Source organism: Opisthocomus hoazin, chromosome 1 (genome assembly GCF_030867145.1).
Source record: "Opisthocomus hoazin isolate bOpiHoa1 chromosome 1, bOpiHoa1.hap1, whole genome shotgun sequence".
Classification (NCBI taxonomy): domain Eukaryota; kingdom Metazoa; phylum Chordata; class Aves; order Opisthocomiformes; family Opisthocomidae; genus Opisthocomus; species Opisthocomus hoazin.
In genome coordinates this window covers 25,326,443-25,345,670 of record NC_134414.1, presented here as the reverse complement: position 1 = coordinate 25,345,670, position 19,228 = coordinate 25,326,443, and the positions used below count along the sequence as shown (strand labels likewise).

The 19,228-nt window shown below is 42.9% G+C and overlaps 2 protein-coding genes across 4 annotated transcripts in view; one reads left to right on the top strand and one right to left on the bottom strand.

Moving 5' to 3' along the window:
* Positions 1-2,960, bottom strand: part of NUP58 (nucleoporin 58) — a 41,469-nt gene extending 38,509 nt beyond the window's left edge. For all 3 annotated transcript variants that reach the window (XM_075419551.1, XM_075419532.1, XM_075419542.1), the window contains exon 1: positions 2,661-2,960. In XM_075419551.1, the coding sequence (XP_075275666.1) occupies positions 2,661-2,776 (116 nt within the window). In that variant the 5' untranslated portion in view covers positions 2,777-2,960. The remainder of the gene's footprint in view (positions 1-2,660) is intronic.
* Positions 2,961-5,485: 2,525 nt separating this feature from the next.
* Positions 5,486-19,228, top strand: part of MTMR6 (myotubularin related protein 6) — a 28,730-nt gene continuing 14,987 nt past the window's right edge. Inside the window, exons 1-7 of the mRNA XM_075419512.1 lie at positions 5,486-5,577; positions 10,036-10,152; positions 12,082-12,244; positions 13,245-13,402; positions 13,877-14,005; positions 15,039-15,173; positions 16,337-16,469. Coding sequence (XP_075275627.1) covers positions 5,554-5,577; positions 10,036-10,152; positions 12,082-12,244; positions 13,245-13,402; positions 13,877-14,005; positions 15,039-15,173; positions 16,337-16,469 — 859 coding nt within the window. The 5' untranslated portion in view covers positions 5,486-5,553. The remainder of the gene's footprint in view (positions 5,578-10,035; positions 10,153-12,081; positions 12,245-13,244; positions 13,403-13,876; positions 14,006-15,038; positions 15,174-16,336; positions 16,470-19,228) is intronic.

Here is a 19,228-nt window from a genome sequence, read left to right as displayed (position 1 = left end):
AATATTTTGTTTCAGGTGTTCAGTATTCTCTAATTTTTCCCTCATTTACTCTCTCTTTTTGTATGAGGGCAGCTCCTAGGCATAACAAACTAAACACAAAAGTAAATCTTAAAAAAAAGGCTATACTTAGCTTCTACATTAAAGGTTTTCAAAGTATCCACAAAACTGATCATGGTAAGCCCAGCAAAATATAGTTGCAAGTTCAAAACCTAGGTGTGAGTTATTCTTAAAGAAGTAACTCAGGAAGCAGAGCCGCTAAGAAGGTCAGAAGGACACAGACCCACTAACTGTCCCACTCCACAGGAGCCAGAACATTTCAGCTTTCTTCACTCCCAAAAATCTCAACATACCAAACTACAGCACCACAACCTAACTGCTTGTAAACTTAAATATATAACGTGGTGCTTCTCTCACTAGTTGAGATTTTATGTTTCTCATCTTTTTCCAGTACAGAAAATTCTTGTTTCAGCATTCCAGTAGAAGAAAGCTAAGGTACAAAACATGCAATTCAGCACTATAGGACAAAAATCCCAAATAAAATGAACTGCTATTTGTTTGGTTGTTAAGGTAAGAAAGAAATAAAAATGCAGAAGTAAAGCAATGGCAGTGTTCTCAGCAGCAGCAGAAAGCATGCGCCAGAAGGACTATCTACTCCCACAGATGGAAGGAAGAGGAGCTCAGGTCACTGAGGTCAGGTCTGAAACTCTAGCCTTAGAGCTGGAACAAAGCATTGCACCTGGCTAAAGCATACTACAGAGAACTTCGACGAACAAGAACAGTGAGCACAAGTACCCGAACTGCTATTGGTGCAATACAGGAATTAGGTAGGCTGGCATACCACATCGGCTTTGGGCCACCAGCACATAACTTATGGTCACGCTGATTAATAACATTTATGCTTAGACTATGCAGTAAAGCCCCCTTCCTCCTAACACCTGGCAATATTGTCTTAGATGCAGCTCAGAAGAACAGCTTCTTCTTCTAGTCTCAATTCTCAAGCAAACCATCCCACAGGGATGCTCAAGATTCTTTCACCAATCATCCAGCAGTAAAAAGGCTTCTTCCTCTGTGATACTCCTTGACTAATAGCCCTGAAGACTTGTCCTGCTTGTAAGAATAAATACATGAATAAAAACGCAGACTACCATACTGCTATTAATTGGCACCTGTTAAACTTTTATTTATTATTATTAAAAAGCCAACTAGAACAGCAAAAAAAACCCCAAAAATATTTAAGTTCAATAGGCACTTTTAAACAAGTGCAGATGGACAAAAGTTTCCCTTTTTTCAGGCAGTACATTTAGAACAATGTTTTTGAGTAAATAAATACTATTTTAACTTACTCATTTTAATCACAGGAAAGCTGCATTAAACGGGCATGAAGCAAAAGAAACTTAAGCTCTTTATCAACTCCATATAAGTTTCACTGTGGGGGTAAAAAAACCCAAACCACTCCAAAAAAATAAGCACAGGTAACACGAGAATGTCACCCATCTGTCATGACTACAAAATTAAGAGCATCAGAAGACACCCCGAAAACTTGTTCCTTCTCACATGGGCTTCCAAAAAGCAATACTGTCATTTAATCCACAGATGCTCTTTCAGATCCAGATGTTCTGTTCCCTTCCCCTCACTGCTAATTCCTAACAATTCCGGTAGGTAAGCATTTTCAAGTATAGCTGCTTCAGGTGAAGTTCGCTTGACTAGCTCACTCCGGACATTTACTTTACATTACAGTGATCCATTTTGCTTGAACAGGTTCAGGAAAAACTCTGATACAAAGCTCCACTACAACAGTCCTAATCTTCAACAGAAACATAACAGCAAGCGGGTCAGAAAAAGCAGCCTCTGCTAGTACAGCTGTGCACAGTAAGGAAAAAAGGCAAAAAATCCAACAATAATAAAGACTTACCTATTATTTTGAGAAACCTAAACACTAATACTGCCTTTAAGCACAATCTGCTGTACGTCACACGCACATCAAAGCACAGCAAAGTTCTCCTTTTACTCCCAGACAATATACACCAAATGCAAGGTTATCTGTGTCAGAAAGGATAAGGTCACACCCAATTTCGAGGAAAAAAAAAAACACAACACGAAGAAAAATAGAATTTCACATTTGAACATTAAACATTTGGGCTTTGACATCAACGAGCTCCACGCCACAAGCACAAGCCTAGGCCGGCCGCAGAACCCTGGTCTGAACTGCATTCTGCATTTTGAATGTCAGAGGTAACCGTGAAGGGGGACACCTTCCTCCGACAACGCCAAAATAAAGCACAACTAGAGAAGCAGCTCCCTTTGTTACCAGCTGCTGAACAGACTGATCCCTACGTCTGCATTTGGGAAGCCGGCCGGGAAGCAGGGGAGGCAGCCAAGGCAGCGGGCCGGGGCGGGCATGGCGAAGCCGGGTCACCCGCGCACCAAGGGCCCTTTGGGCCAGGAGTTCCGGAGCCCCGGCCCGCTCCAGAGGCGGCGGGAGAGGCGCCGAGACACGCGGCCCGGCTCTGCACCGCCTCCGGCACCCACCCACCCGCACGCGTGCCGCCTGGGCCTGCCCCACCGCGGCCGCCTTGGCCCAGGCCAGGCCGCGGGAGTTGGTGGCGGGGGCCCGCGGGCAGGGCCGCGCCGAGCCGGGGGGGAGTGGGGGGCCGCGTTACCTCGGCGTGACGGCTCCGAAGGAAAAGCCCCCGCCCCCGCCTCCTCCTCCCGCCCCGGCGGCGGCGGCCGCCGCGGAGCCCAGAGTCCCCGCGCCGAAGGAGAAGCCCGCAGACATGGCGGCAGCGGCGGGAACGGCCGGAGAGCGGGGCCGGGAGACGGCAGCAGGCCCGGAGGGCGAGGGGCGGCGGCGGCCTCCTGACGGGGGAGGGCGGTGGCGGCCTCCTCAGCGCCGCATCGCGCCCAGCACCAGCTTCGAACCGAGCGGCGGCAGCGAGCGCGCGGACGCCGGCCACGCTCCCGGCTCGCGCCCGCCGCAATGCACCACGGGACGGCGCCGCCGCCGCGCCGCCCGCCGGGCCTTAAAGCGACAGGAACGGGCGGCGGCCGCGCGGGCTCCTCCGGGCGAGGCCGTCCCGGAGCCTCGGTGGGAACGACGGAAGCCCCCGCGGCTGAAGGCGAGGGGGGCCGCAGCCCCGGCGGGGCGGCGCAGCGCACGTTAATTACCAGGAAGATCTCTGAGGCTGTGTGTGTGTGGCCGGACCGCTGCCCTCTGCGCCAGGCAGAGCCTCGGGCGTGCAGCAGACGCAAGGTGCCACGTTCGGCCCGCGTCTCCTTCCGTAGTGCGTGCTCAAGCCAATCTTTGAACGTCTCGGAAAAACGGGAGCCCCAGAACCGTGGAGATGTTAAATGGCGTGCGAAGGGGGGCTTCTGTAGGGCCGTTTGTCCAACAGGTTCTTCTGGTCTGACAGGCCACGAAGTGGACAGGATACATCGGCATGGCCAGGAGAAGGGGACCTGTCAAGGAAAGAGCGACGCCTTCGCCGCGTGACTTCAGTAACTCCTGGCAGTCCAGGAACGTCACCGCTTAAAAACTTCAAGTTCAAGACCATGAAGTCTGTATGCTCGTAAAAGAGGTTCATTTTGTACAAAAACTGTCCTACTGAGCCGTTTCTCATTTAGATAATAATCACGAAAACGGCAAGCCTCGCATAGCCCTTTCTGCACCCTTTCAGCTAAGTTTTGTCACGTCTCTTCACTACCGTACAGCGCACGCGAGATTTTTGTGCGCCGGCACCCACACAGCTACGGCACGGATGGGTCACTGCACCGCGCAGCTTCCTTCTTGTACAGCCTAAAACTCCAACCCCCCAACACGCTTCTACCAGTAAGTTCTTCCTTCAGCGAGGCCTTTGATGCCGCCTCCCGTAAGATCCCCGCAGAGAAGCTGTCGATGTGTGGGCTGGGTGAGCAGCGAGGTGGATTGAGACCTGTGCGAATGGCCGGGCCCGCAGGGAGGTCATCAGTGGCAGAAAGCCTAGCTGGAGGCCAGTAGTGACCCAGTGGTTGGTACTGGGTCCAGTCCTGTTTAACATCTTCATTAATGACCTGGATGACAGGGCAGAGTGTACCCTCAGCATGTTTGCAGGTGACATCAAACTGGGAGGAGTGGCTGATATCCCAGAAGGTCGTGCTGCCATCCAGAGGGACCTCGACGAGCTAGAGAAATGGGCTGACAGGAACCTCATGAAGTTCAACAAGCAGAAGTGCAAAGCCCTGCACCTTGGGAGGAACACCACCAGGCACCAGTACACACTGGAGGGCAGCCAGCTGGAAACCAGCTTGTCCAGAAAGGACCTGGAGTCCTGGTGGACACAAAGTTGAACGTGAGCCAGCAGTGGACCCTTGCCATAAAGAAGGCAAATGGCGTCCTGGGCTGCATTAGGTGAAGTATTGCTAGCAGGTCGAAGAGTGGACGTGCTTCCCCTCTGCTCAGAATCACAGAATGGTAAGGGCTGGAAGGGACCTCTGTGGGTCATCTAGTCCAACCCCCCTCCCAAAGCAGGGTCACCTAGAGCAGACTGCACAGGACCGCGTCCAGGCGGGTTTTGAGTATCTCCAGAGAAAGAGGAGCACTGGTGAGGCCACACCTTTGCGTACTTGACGTGAGCACCTCTCCTATGAGGAAAGGCTGAGAAAGACTGCTCAGCCTGGAGAAGGCTCAAGGGGACCTTATCAATGTACGTGAATACCCGAAGGGAGGATGCAAAGAGGATGGAGCCAGGCTTTTCCCAGTGGTGCCCAGTGACAGGAGCATGGGCACAAACTGACATGCAGGAGGCTCCCTCTGAACATCAGAAAACACTCTTTCACCGTGAGGTTGACGGAGCACTGGCACAGGCTGCCCAGAAAGGTGGTGGGGTCTCCATCCTTGGCGAAATTCAAAAACCGCCGGGACACAGTGCTGGGCAAGTGGCTCTGGGTGGCCTTGAGCAGAGGGGTTGGACTAGATTCCTCCAGAGGTTCCCTCCCACCTCAGCTCCTCTGTGACTCAGTGATGCTACAACCAAAAGCACCATCTTCCAGGAATTTCCCCACTCGCCGGACTCCAAAAGACTGAAACTCTCCGTGCCGCGAGCAGAGGGCCGGGTAACCAGGGAGCGGCTCTTGTTACCCACACACCCGCTGCCACCCCACTGCCGGGCCCAGCACCGCGCTCTCCTCGGGGCTGGCTGCCAGGCGAGGTTTCACGGCCAGCGCTGACCTCCGTGGCTCCCAGCACAGCAACCACAGCCCCTCCCTCCTCCCCCCCCCCGGGCTATCTCACAGAGAACCCCCGGGACACGGCGTGGCCCGCCCCGTGCCTCACAAACCCCCTCCGCCATTCCCGCCCCGGGCACGGCGCCGCCTCCCCGCGAGAGCGCATGCGCGCCCAGCCGCATGAGCTGCCCGCCGTGCCCTCCGCCCACCGCAAGGGGGCGCTGCAGGGAGCCCGCTCCCTGTTCGCCCCGCCCCAGCAGCCGCCCCGCCCCGCCCCGCCCCGGAAGCGTTTCTAGGTGACGGCCGCCCCGGCCAGGCCCGGCCCGGCAGTACTGCAGTGGAGCGGGTATCGCTATGGAGCACATCCGCACCACCAAGGTACTACTGGCCGGTCTCTTTCCCCCCCCTCCCTGCCGGGTGGGGCGGCGTTGCCGGTGCCGCGCTGGTAACTGTGCGGTGGGGAGGGCCCGTTCGAAGCTCGGAGGCTTCTTGGCTGGGTCGTCCCCCCCCGGGCGGCCGGCCTGGAAGGGGCGAGAGCTCCCCTGGGGAGGTCGGTGTGTGCGACCCGGTGGGGTGAACCGTCTCGGTAACGAGGGCAAGGCGCTGAGCATTCCACCGGTGTAACGGGGGCTGTCCCGGGGCGGGGGGAGGGGTACAGGAGCTGAAGGAGAGGGGATGGCAGCTGGGAGAGGCTGGCCGTTACTTTTCTCTCTCGCGGTGCGGTGCCGTGCAGCTTTTTCTAGCTCTGGAGGCGAATCAGTTGTGAAAACAAGGCGGTTTCTTTCCCCTTTCGTTTTAAAGACCCTGGTTCGTGTTGTTTGGAACGTAAACCACCAGTATGTGCGCGGTGTGTGAGGCGATTCAAAAAGCTTAGTGAAACTGCAGTTGATGTTAGAGTTTTCTGAATTTTTTTCTATGTTTAGTTTATATTATAATGAATATATGAGAGACTTATACCTTTTTTCTATTTTTTGTAAAGATTTTTAAAGGTTGGTTTTTTTTTTTTTAAGTTGCAGATTTTATAGGATTAATTTTGTAACAGTATTTTTCTGATCTTGCTTGTTAGCCCTGACTGCGAGGGCTGCAGAGATGACTGTGCTGGAAATTGTGATCAGTTCCCTAACCTCACAGTCTGACTTTTAAACTAGATTTATAGATGTGTGGAAAAAAGGAGTGGTCATATTTCATCTCCAAGTAGTAGGTTTATAACCAATAATTATACAAAGGAACAGGTTTTTAATTGTTTCGAGTAATGGCTCATTAATTTCTATATAGGGTGTGTATAGCTAGTTTTATTTTTCATGTTAATTTGTATTGTGTATATGTGAAATGGGAGGAAGGTCTCTGATGAAGCTGCTGTTAGTGACACTTTACTGGATGGTATAATCTTGCACTAAGCTGACAGATTGGACATAAGGTTTCTGTGTCAGCTCATTTACTTATAAATCTGAAACCCCTTATTTGGGAGCTTAATGTTGTATTGTCATGGTCAGTAGCTAATTTCAAAATAAAAACTAGACTGAAACTAAAATCTGAGTAGCTGTTTAAATTTCAGACCTGAAATTGAGACTAGAAGGACTACAGGTCACTGACTTCTTTGCATCTGCAAATGATGGTGTTTCTACATGGTTTTGGGCTTCTGCTGAGAAGAAAATACTTCATGTGTCAATGTAACTGAAGAGAGAAACAAGCTCTGAGCACAACTTATACACTATTTATTACGTGAAGCAGTTATTTTTATAGTTCATGCACAAAAATTTATTAATTCTAGAAATATTAATTTCATGGCTAGAAATAGCATGAGTTTTTGGTGATGATTGTGACACTCACTGAGCTTTTAGTAAGCTGTTTATTGAATATCCAGGTAGTTTAAAATGCATATATGCCAGATGGTAATAGTTATGAGTATTACAAGTCATAGGAAGCAAGAAAACTGAAGTACAGCCTGCCCAGTGGGCCTTAAAAGTTCAGTGCATGTGTTGGTTCAAGTTGGATCTCATTCCAGCTGTTCTGAGACATAATCTACTTTTTCTAATCTGACAGCATTTCACAGTTTTTTTTTCAATTTGTTTTATTAATAGTGAAATAAGCTTGAAATAACAACGCAGTGTTGCACAAAATAACTGCTGTGGGGAAGCTGACCTCCTTAGGAGAAGGTGATGAAATGGGTGCCTTCTGAAACCTCAGTTTGCTGGAAATGTTGAAGTTAAAATTGTCTTAGAACTGTCAGCACAGCTATGTGAAATAAAGCTTAGCTTTTTTGTGAAATTAAATTATAACAGATTTATGTTGATTAAAGAAGTGAGGCCGACTTAAAGATCAGTTCTACCTGAGAATATATACTTAAATTGCAAGAAATGGCAAAAACCAATTCACAGCATGTCGTAAGTGGTGGTGGTGAAGTCGTGAATAAGTATGTTGTGGTTCTGCAATGAAGCTTTAGAACTGAAGTGTCCTTAAAAATATTTTAAAGCAAAATGTAGTAGAAAAGACAACAATTTCTTCGGTCAAGTCTGTTTGTATATTTGAAGTCAGATCTGTTTGGGTGACAATACCGAGGGGTTTTCTGCTGGAGATGGAAAGTTTTGCTTAGCTTGACTGCTAAATCCTGAGATCGTGTTTGCAAGCCTGAGACTTAAATGGGGAAGGGAAAACTCTTCTTAATTTTGGTAAATGTCATACAAAGTTGTAATAAGAATCTTGGAATGATATACTGTAACTGGTTATGTCTTGGTTTAATTGTTCTAATTTAATCCTTCAGCTTTTTTAGTGCAAGACTTCAGAGTTATAGTTTCAGCTTTCCTTTCTGTTCCAACTTGTCTGCTGTATTGAAACACTGCTTTGGGGTTTTTTGCCTTTAATCTGTAACTCCCAGTCCAGATAAACTGTCCAGTGACTTTTTCACTGTAAATGCTCTATATTAATGAGGTTGCTGTTCAAATTCTTACTGATTTAAAAACCTCACTAATTTGTTAGTGCTGGCTGTCAGAATATCACTTCTGACTACTTAAATGATCACTGTTTACAGGTGTAAACACCTGTGTGCAGCAGTGTTCAGTCTCTTAATCTTGTGAACACATTCTCTTCAAAGCTGACAACTGACTTGTTTTTTTATAACTAAGGATTTGCCGAACTTTTCAGTTAAAAAGGAGAAAAAAAAAGTGTTTATCTAGCTGAGTACCTGTTGAAACTGGCTCAGGTCAAGTTTAAATGAACGTGTCAGCTATGGAGGCTGCATTTAAATTACATTTCAGTTGCCTTTAAGAAAAGTATATATAGAACTTGGCTTCCAGAATTCTTGAAGACTATACGTATGTGAGGGGAAGGTGGAACACTAATGCCTGTCCTCAGCAAACATGGAAATACAGCTTCGAGAACAGCTGTCTCGTTCTGTGGAGGAGAATGGAACTTTGCATGCCAGGATTTTGTGGGTTGTGTTACTGGAACAAAACTGGTGCAGTTCTGTGGCATTTCTCAGTTTGCTGGGGAGGTGCAGTGCCAGGTACCTGAGCAGTTGCTGCTGCACAACTCCCCAAAATGAATTCTGTGTTTTGGCTGTGCTATATTGATTTATGCTGCTCTGTGTCTGAGCGGTTGATACCTTGCTGGCTACAGCATAATGTATTTTGAGGTACTGATGCATGTGGCTTCCAGTTCTTCTGCTTCCTAAACAGAAATCTAGAATGTTACAGTAGCACTGGCTTTTAGTACCTCCGTTCTGTTTTGTGTACATTAAATTGCTTTTCTAACTTTCAAACACAAAATTAGGCCTTGCTAGACTGTAAGAAATACCTGAATTGAAAAGACAAATTTTTAGTGCTATATGTATGCTTTTAGTACATAATTAGGTTTGATATTAAGCTGTTTATTTGTATGTACAAATGGTAGATGTGGGCTCTCCTCATTGCCTCATCTGGGTGCTGGTCTTGCAGGTGTGGAAGAGTTTGGAGTTCTGCCGTGTGTTTAAGGGCAGTAGCACCATGCAAAGGATCGTGAAATGTTTGCTTCACGTAAAGCAAACTGTGGAGCCTGTGAAGTTATGAGCAGCAGATAAAATACAGGCTGCCTAGAAATCACTTTCTTTGAAATGTTTTTCCATAGGATTGAGATAACAGTGTTAATGTTATCCAGGAGGAGAAATCTGCCCTTGCAAGACTCAAGCTTGAAAATATCTGCTTCAAATGCCAGCACAGTCCTTTTGAGGAGATTGTTATAACTGTTAGTATAATGCTTGCACTTCATTAGAATTTGTTTTGACTATGAGGCAAGGTTATGATGATCTAGATTTTTAAAGTTGGGGATGAGATAAAAGATGTTAGATACCCAAAAGTGAAGTCAGGAGGACATCATCTGTATGGCTTTGAGTCTGCAGACAGCCAATGAAGCATGTTGCTGAGATCAGCCGTTAATTTAGTGTTGGCATCTCAATAACAGGAAATTGCTCGTGTGTGTTTGCTCTGCTTTGGGGAAGCAGTCTCAAAGCTTAGTAGTTCATTGTTCTTAATTATTTTTTAAAAAACTTGATACCCTGGTTTCTTTTACTAGTAAATAACCATGGTAGTTATGTATATGGAGTAAGTGTCCTGGTGAGCCTAGCCTTGTTACTTCAGTATGCACTTTTGTATTGAAACAGGCTATTTTAACTAGTTAGTCTTCTCAAAGTATATGTGACCACTCGTGTATTCTTAATAGTTTGGCCTGAACGGCCTTATGTGTGCTGTGCTATGCTTTCTACCATTTTCAAAATTATGGCACAAACTGACAAAGCTTTTGCGAAGTTAGGATTCTGCTTTCTGCAAAAACCTAAATTTTTTTTTTCCCCTGGTTTTCTTACAGGTAGAGCAAGTGAAATTACTGGATAGGTTCAGCACGAGCAATAAGTCACTGACGGGAACTCTGTACCTTACAGCAACTCATCTGTTATTCATAGATTCAAGCCAGAGAGAAACATGGGTAAGGATAACAAATGCTTGTGGCTCAAAGGCGTAGGTTCTTCACATGTGTTTGTTCTTCCTGATCTAAGGGTGAATTTGTTTACTAAAATGTTCATCTAAGATACAAGCTATTCACTACACTCTCCTTGTTAGTGGTATAATAAATTAATGATTTGCAGATTGTACTCTTGCATGACACTGCTGCAGTTGAAAATGTTTGCTTTTCAAGCCACTGTAATCTCTTTTATAGCCTTCACTTGTGTTCCTGAGCGAGTGTGTGGTACTTTTCTTTAATCAGCTGACATGCACCACATTTCAGAGGCAGGAGTGGGAGACTACTAGATAGTTTAAGCATCAGGTTTAAAATATCTGCACGAACTTACCTTGTATTTAGATCATGCCTAGGTTAAATTAGACAGCAAAATCCAAAGATCTGGGCTTTGGTGAAGTAGTGACAATCCCATGCTCTTTTTTAGAGTGGTAAGCAGCTGTTTCTTCTCAAATATTCATCTCTGGAATAAAAATTCAGAAGGAGCTGCAGCTTTTTGGTGACTTCTGCCAATGTTGTACAATGAAAGCTGGCTGGTACACTAATTCCCACTGGTTTTTCTGCTTAGTGCGCTGGTGGGACACATGTGGATGTCGAGTTCTGCCTTCCGCTGTAGCCCAGCTACCTGACTGAGTTCAGTGCCTCAAGTCTACCATCCTCCGGGATGAATTCTCATTTCCCTGGGTGTGGTTAACTTTTTTCCTGTAGGTGTATTACCTGTAGGTATATTTTTCTGGATTACCCTTAATCGTGTACCCTGGTTATCTGTCTAGATGCCTCATGGTGCTTTCAAGGAAGGTTATTTTTCTGAGGTTTGTATGAATGTACAATTTTGTACAAACCAAACTGTTATCCCTTCATACAAAATGAGTTATTCGGGAGAACATGATTCAGAAGCATTACTTGCATCTCCCTGTGCACTATGTTAAAATGTTTAATTTGAGTGGAATGGAACCTGTACTCCAAGCATTGCATTTCTGTGATGATAATGCAAGCACCAAGTATAATTATGATGATGTTTCCAAGATAGTCTCTTTGTAAATGCATATTTGGCAGCATAGTTTTCAGATGCCTGTCTAATTCTGATCAATATTGAAGAGAAGATGATTGCTTCAGTGAGGTAATTGAAGTTCTGTTAAGAACATCTTTTTCAGTTGAGGTAATGTATCTGTGGCTTTCTTCTTGTGGTTGAACAGCTGTTACTTTCCATGTATTTCCCTAAATTTTGTGTGATTTGCCACACAGATAAATCTATGGAGGGCTCTTATATATTCATTACTGCGACAATCTTCTGCTGAAGTGGTTGAAAATCATTTGGCTGAGAAACTGTCACGTCTACATAACACAATGGGTTATACAGGAGACAGTTTTTCTTATGTCCTGATCATTCTGTAGATACTGGAATTCTAAAATCTTCAGCATTTTCTGTGTATCTTATACTTTGAGTTGCTTTCCATTGCTTGCTTTGTTTTGCTTGAAGATTCTGAAGTATGTTCCTGTAGATCTTTCAAAGAAAAAAGAAATCCTGTCTGGACCCTGCCTAATTAGAGGTATGCTTGTCAGTTAGCAAAGTTATAGAAGAGGAGTGAACAACCACAATGGAGTTCTAGTTCTCACTTTTGCATTTAGAAAGGTATTTACTGTTCCTTACAAGCATTAGGTAACACTTCAAAATATGACGGAAAAGCATATTTAAATTTTGACAAATTATGGTATCCTGACCAAAATGCCAGTCTTGAATTTCTTCTTCTAAATTTATTTCTTTTTAGAACTGAGTGATGAAATTAGTCAAAATCCATATTCAGCATCGCTTAATGTGTCTTATGTCTGCCTTGTAAATAGTATGCTCTTCTCATTTTTCATCGGTGTACTTACGCTGTGAGTTCTTGTGTTCCACAGATATTACATCATCACATTGCTGCAGTGGAAAAACTTCCCTTGACTACCTCTGGCTGCCCACTTGTCATCCAGTGCAAAAACTTCAGGATAGTTCATTTTGTTGTTCCCAGAGAGAGAGATTGTCATGACATTTATAACTCTTTGCTTCAGCTATCAAGAACAGGTAATATTTCTAACTGTAAAAGGCTCCAGTATATACCTGAATTACAAGTTGGTAGGGGGAAAAAAGTCCATGGCTCTTATGTATTTTTTTTAGTGTGCATTATGTGAAAGTCTTAAATTGATTTGGTATATAGAATAATTTTAATGATTAAGTATTAATTTGAATACAAACTCAGAAGGTCTGTCTGGCTTTTGTAGGTCACTGATACTCACAGAATGTGATATTCATGTATTTTTTTTGTATTTCTAATGTTATCCCTGAAATTGTGAATATAAATGCGTATAGTCTCTCTTAATTGGTGTGTTCCATAGATAAAATGCTACTAAGCAAATACTGACTTGTCAGTGATTTCATGCAGTTTCAAAGATAAAGCTGAAGTTTTGATGCTAAAATAGTACTACCAATTCAGCTTTACTAAGAGACTTCTGTTGCCCTAGTGTGGTCTTCTGTGCTTTCTGCTTTGTGTTTAGAGCAATGTAAAATGTTGTGATCTGTGATATGTGACTAGTGTGTTACGAAAAACATAAAACGTTTTGAAAGCTCTTGTGCTTTAAAGGAAACATTAAAACTTACTGCTCTTAGAGGTCAATAGGTGTAAATTTCTGTTCTTACCTCTGAAACTTTTGTTCTTTTAGGTCTTGTGAAGTCTTCTAATAATTCTGCCTTTTGCCTTGTTTAATTTTGTGAGTCTTCATTGTGTGACCTATGCTTTGCCCTTACGGCTTTAGAAGTGTCCCTACTGAAGTAGGTCAAGCACACTCAAAGCTCTTATAACTTACCTTTAACTAAGTATCTATAATTGTGTCAGTTAACTGTATGATAGTTGCAGAATTAATACTTCAAGAGTGTCAAGTATCTGTTTAGTCTTGCTTCTGGGAGGCTTGAAGCCTGAAACTCTCTGCAATTTGGGCAATTTCAAGACTTGCCTACTGTGCTACCTTACTCTGCTCAGATGTTTTTGGGGACAGCTCATTACATAGTCTTATGCTTTACCTTTTAGCAAAATACGAAGAACTGTATGCCTTCTCCTATAATCCAAAACAAAATGAATCCGAGCAAGTCAAGGGTTGGCAGCTTATTGATCTGACAGAAGAATATAAAAGAATGGGAGTGCCAAATGCTAACTGGCAGTTGTCTGATGCAAATCGTGATTATAAGGTAAGTGTTGTAATGGAATCATGTTTTGCACTGCATCTGTTTCTGCTTTATCCTCTGGCTCTAGCACTATGGAAAACAGTCTAATACCATGAAATCACTTGGCTTGCAGCATAAGCAAAAACTTGCAGGTGGAGAGAGTTAACTCCTTAATCAGTGTGTGATCTCACAAAAATAAGGGAAATGTTTCAAATAAAATGCTAAGAATAATTTCAGTATTTTTACTGAAGAGTCACACTCTTGAGGTGAATGCTGTGCTTTCCAGGAGTGCTTGGTTGTATAATGTGGATACCAATTTGTACTTCTTTATCCATGGTTTGTCTCCTCCTCTGAGCTATTACCATGTCTATAGAGAAACATCTTAGTGTTTACCCTTTCTCTTCTTTGACTTGACAGCTCTCAAACTGGATGCAAGAAAACTAGTGCAGGCTTTGTGCTTTGTCCACAAGAAGAATTTTATGTATCTGTGTCTTTCAGATTTGTGAAACTTATCCTAGAGAGCTTTATGTTCCCAGAACTGCAAGCAAGCCCATAATTGTTGGTAGCTCCAAGTTCAGAAGCAAAGGAAGATTCCCAGTGTTGTCGTATTATCATAAAAATAAAGAGGTATGGTGTATCTTCCTCTTAATGCAAATGTGCTGAAAATTATTTCTCAACACTTGGCAGTAGTTCAGAGTAGGTAAGGAGGTAAGTAGAGTGAGCTCTGAGTATGGTGTAACTCACGATAGCCTTAAATACAGCTGAGACTAGTGGTGTCTAACAGGATGCTGAATTAAGCTAAGCTAGTTTAAAATAAATCCTTAAGTAATCAGCTGAATCTCTTAAAGCTTTCAGAAACTGATCTGAAGATAACTGAAGATAGCTGCTTGTCAAATCATCTGTCTTCCCTGATATATCAAGAATAAAATCTGTTAGGTCAAATGGGCATTAAACAAACAAACAAAAAACCAAAAGAACAGAACTTGTTCTGTAAGGAGGACTTTACAAGATAAAGAACTAGAGGATGAGAAGATCTTGCAGGATTTGGTAAAGACTGGTGTGAAGCAGCATTGCCTGTCTGGGCTAGGGAGTATCTTGAAGAGAGAGAGGGATTGTCACCTTGCCGAGTTGAAGAATTATGAAGGATGAGTGTTAAGCTACTCACTGAATTTGAAGATAATTACTATTTGGAAGATGCACCCAATATATTCTAAAATAGAATATATAATTGAAAATGACAGGATGAAAATTACATCAGATAATAATATATTGTACTTGCAATAATGAAATAGTACTTACAGTAATAAACTCAGCCATGATTCATTCTGTACCAAGAGAACAGCTTGCTTCATTAAAGTGTATTTTGTTTTCCAGCCTATACTTTTTCGGAATTTTTATACTTGGGGAAAGTCTATTACATAAACTGATGTCTTGCCCATGTAGATGAGCCTGAAAAAATGTTTTGATAAACATTTATATTTAAACTGTAGGTACTGTGCTTGAAGTGATGTGCTGAAAAAGCTGGAACACCTACGCTTGTTTCATTTTAGTGCTGTTCTCTGCTGAATGAAACAACTTGTTTCAGTGTTTAGAATTATGCAAAGCATTTCAACTCCAGGTATTAAACTGATGTTAACTTGTTCTTTTTTTTCCGTGGTAGGCTGCAATTTGCAGATGCAGTCAACCTCTCTCAGGTTTCAGTGCCAGGTGCCTGGAAGATGAACACATGTTGCAAGCCATCAGTAAAGCAAATCCTTCAAATCGCTACATGTATGTCATGGACACCAGGCCAAAGGTACCTATTTCAGGTTCTACAGACTAGCCTCTCTTCCTGAGCGTTAGAGTACAGGGATACAGTGTAATTCTGGAAGATTTGGAGTTAAATATGACTCCATCTTGGGCAAAAATGTCCTTTAAAAGTAAGGCTAGACCTCTTCGTTCAGGCTTTTAGTTGTTTGCTTTGTTAAGGAAGTTGAACCCCTCTCAGGACTTGGCTAGAATTCACCGAATAAGCTAGTGAACTTTTGAGCAGGTGCATTTAGAAATATAGCTAAAATGTAGTTAAGAAGTGAATAAGTTGAGTGGGATCCAAGTCACTGCCACTGTTTGAAATTAATTTAATGAAGTGGTGTTGGGATTTCTTTTGGAATGGGAGGGACGACTGTGTGTTCTGTGTGAACTGCTAGTGCTGTCTATCTTAGCCACGAAGAAGCAGGGGTAATTCTGTTGTAGCATTCTGAGATCATACTTCATCACTGTCTGAGTTATGTTTGGTTTTTGACCTGTGTTGGGTTGCGTGGAGTGACTTTCACTCTTTAGACCATCTGTGTTTAAATTGGTATTCATTTCACTCATCTCAACACAGGAGCTGGAAAACAAGGATGTAAAGTGAAAGTCCTATGCTGTAGGATCTGCACATTGAGCAGGGTTCAGCAGTGGGTTGGTCTGACAGACTGAAAGTGAGCCACAGGGTTTTTTTGTATTAGTAATTTTTACAGCTGCAGCAACTTATTAGCTGCTTTGCCTGCAAAATTGACATTTTGAGGATGCTTTGAAAGCACACATATGGTTAAGTCCGCATCTTACTCTTTCCTTTTTAGATTAATTGCTTTGTAGTGTCTTTGCTCAGAAATGTTTGGAAATAACTAAAGGTTTGTTGGTGGGAATATGGAGGCGAGAAGAGGAAACTATTAAATGCATTATTAGGATATGTCAGCTCTAAGTATAGACTGCCTGTTGCTGTTTAGGTACCATGCCTTTCTTACACTTGAACACTCTCAAGTTGATTTGCCACAAACTGTTAACTTATTAGAATGTTTATAGTATATGCTTTTCTGTGTGGGTTCCCCCTCCTGCCCCGCCCTGTTTGTTCCATTGAAATTGCATGATTTTGGTTTCTTAATTTGAGATTTTTATTTCAAGTACTGGTTTTCAGTACTTTTATTTTGCTCTCTTAAGCTTAATGCGATGGCAAACAGAGCTGCTGGGAAGGGCTATGAAAATGAAGACAACTACTCTAACATTAGGTTCCAGTTTGTTGGCATTGAAAATATTCATGTGATGAGATCCAGCTTACAAAAACTTCTGGAAGGTATGTTCTCACAGTATTATAATAGTGTGCATGAAAATGAGATAAATATTTTTCTGAAGTCTTTTATAATAGCTTACACAAGCTGTGATATTTCTGTATTTTATCCCAGCTCTGTTTAGTACCAGTTTGCTGTCCTCTGTGGTAATGAATTACCTGAAACCTTTAAACTGTAAACCAAATGAATGGAGTTATTTTGAAGAAAATTAAGAGTGGCACATACATCTTGGGTGAACTTGCTTAGTGTGTCAGTCAGTGGCTTATGGGAAAGACTTCTGTGTTTTGCAAGTATACGTGCGTGTATACACGTGTGTAATATAAATGCACAAAATAGTGTGTGTCTGTACGTACATTTTCATATATAGAATACTGGTTCTTCGAAGAGCACTTAGTTCCGTGGAATTTACAATAAGCATACGGTCTGCATGAAACTTGAGCTCTTTGCCCTGGTGAGCCAATTCTGTGCTTGTAAGTGCTTCTTAGTGTTTGTAGAGAGGGGGGCAGGGGGAAAAGTGAACCACTTCACCATACCACTGCCCATGACATGGTGATGAAAATGGAGAGTCGGAGGTCTATTAAATAGTTTTGTTAATATTTTATTTAGGTAAACAGCTGAAAACAAATTTAAGACGCTTTGTGGAGTATGAATTCTGAGATTAGAGTACAGTGGCAGAGTTCAGGCTTCCACATCTGACAAATGGTACATATGTAAGTGCTTCCCTTCTAGAATTATGCAAATATTTCCAGCCATAGAGGAGGCTTACACTTCTTTGGAAGCCTGTTTTGATACAGATTTTCTGGCTGCGTTGGTAAAGAAATCTTACGTACTAGTGGTATAGTCTTACTTCACTCTCTTTGAGCCTGTGTCTGCTGATAACCTGTTCTTTAGGCACTCTGTAGGGAATACTGCTGAGCTCTAATAATATGTATTTTTGTGGTTATTCCTGATGATGATGATGAGCCTGAACTTCAGTTTTTAAGTTTGGCATAATCCATCTTTCTTGCTAATCTCTGCAGTTCCAAAAAAACTAGCTAATCTCAATTTATTTTTGTGTAATAATATCTGATGCAGAAGTGTGGGCATCACACAATTAAACTTCACAGGCTTCATGTTCCTTCCATTTGACCTAGCATCCTACTGACAGTAATTACCAAATATCTTTCTGTACTTTTCATTAAGGATGGTACATGTTTTAGTTTTATTCTTGTGGCAGATTGGTTTAAATGAACTCAACTAAAACAAAATGATGAGTAGTATCTATAGTTGTTCTCTAGATCAGGTTTTGGGGTAAATGAACACAGTTGTTCTACCTCTGTTCAGTTTGTATAATTTGCTAGAGCTTTGCTGAATGCTGGTCTAGAAGTGGAAGCATTTTTAGGGGTGGGAAGGACCTTTAAAATTCAGGGAGGTATGCAATAATTTACTCTTCAGACCACTGTAGGAATGTGCCATCAATGGGGTGATTGGGAAGGAAATGTTACGAAAATGGTTCAGAGCTTAAAATGAGGAAAATGCCATTTAACTTCTGTGTACCAGCTTCCCCTGGATGTGCTGAACTGAACATTCTCAAATCAGGAATGTGATATCAATGACCCTGTTCGTTCAAGCGCCATGGTAACTGAGACTGTTCTCGGTTTTGTTTATAATAAAAAAATGTTATTAATTTTTCAGCATGTGTGCTACTCCTAGGCTCTTTGTCTGCCTTATTTCCTTCAGAATCTAATAGTTCCATTTGCAAGCAGAATGGAAGACATAATCCTCCCCAACATTCTTTTGTAATGGGACTACACCATGGAGTGTGCTAGGGGGATTTACAGTCTATTCTTCATCTCTGATTCAGTGGTTTTTTAAATATCTTGCATGTAGTAACCCAAAACTTCTCTAAAATTGTTCTCTTAATGGTGTGGATGTGAGTCCCCTGATGGGCAGACTGCCCATCTATGAAACACTAATGAAACAATCTGCACACAGACTAAGTTTGTGGCTGTGGTATTAAATGTAAAGTCCAGTTCTTATATATTAACAAATATAATATTACATGTGAGAAGATAGAACAGTGTTTCTGCAGGAAATATTTGAGGAAAAAGCTCAATAAGCTGCTCTAGTCTGCTGCATATATTTTGATGATGGGAACTGTGCTAACTAGAGGTGTTTGTGGGTTATGTGGAGTGTCTGTTTGGGGGGTGGAGTGATTTTGTTTTGTTTGTTTAAAAACAACCTCTGCCCCCAACCCACCATGCTTCAGTCTGCAGGTTCTGGTCAGCTCTTGAACTACTGCTGGAGGCATTGCTAGTAGTATGTATAAGGACCATCTAGCAATGGAACATGGGGATTTTGGGACTCACATGCATGCAGGGCTTGCATTTTTATGATGGCATTCATATAGTCAAAACTATCTTGAAGGATAGTTATTGTGGAGTAGCTAAAGATCTTCATGGTACCATAAATCATCTTTGACTCTTCTAGGGCTGTAGGGGACTAGAAATTGTTTTGACACACATGCTAAAAAAATTATGTTGATGCAATTTCTTTTTTTCATCACTATGTAGTATAAAAATGTCTGTGCTAATTCACAGAAATGGGAAGTAATTTTTTGGGCCCAACATACGTGTTCCTATCTCTGCCTCAGTCTAGAAAAATAGAAGGTCTAGCTAGAAGGGGGAAATACTAGTGGTGAAATATTTCCACCAAGCTGAAAACTGCTGTCAAAATCTGCTTTTGATCAGAACACCTCAGTGAAAACAAACTGAGGGCTGTAAGC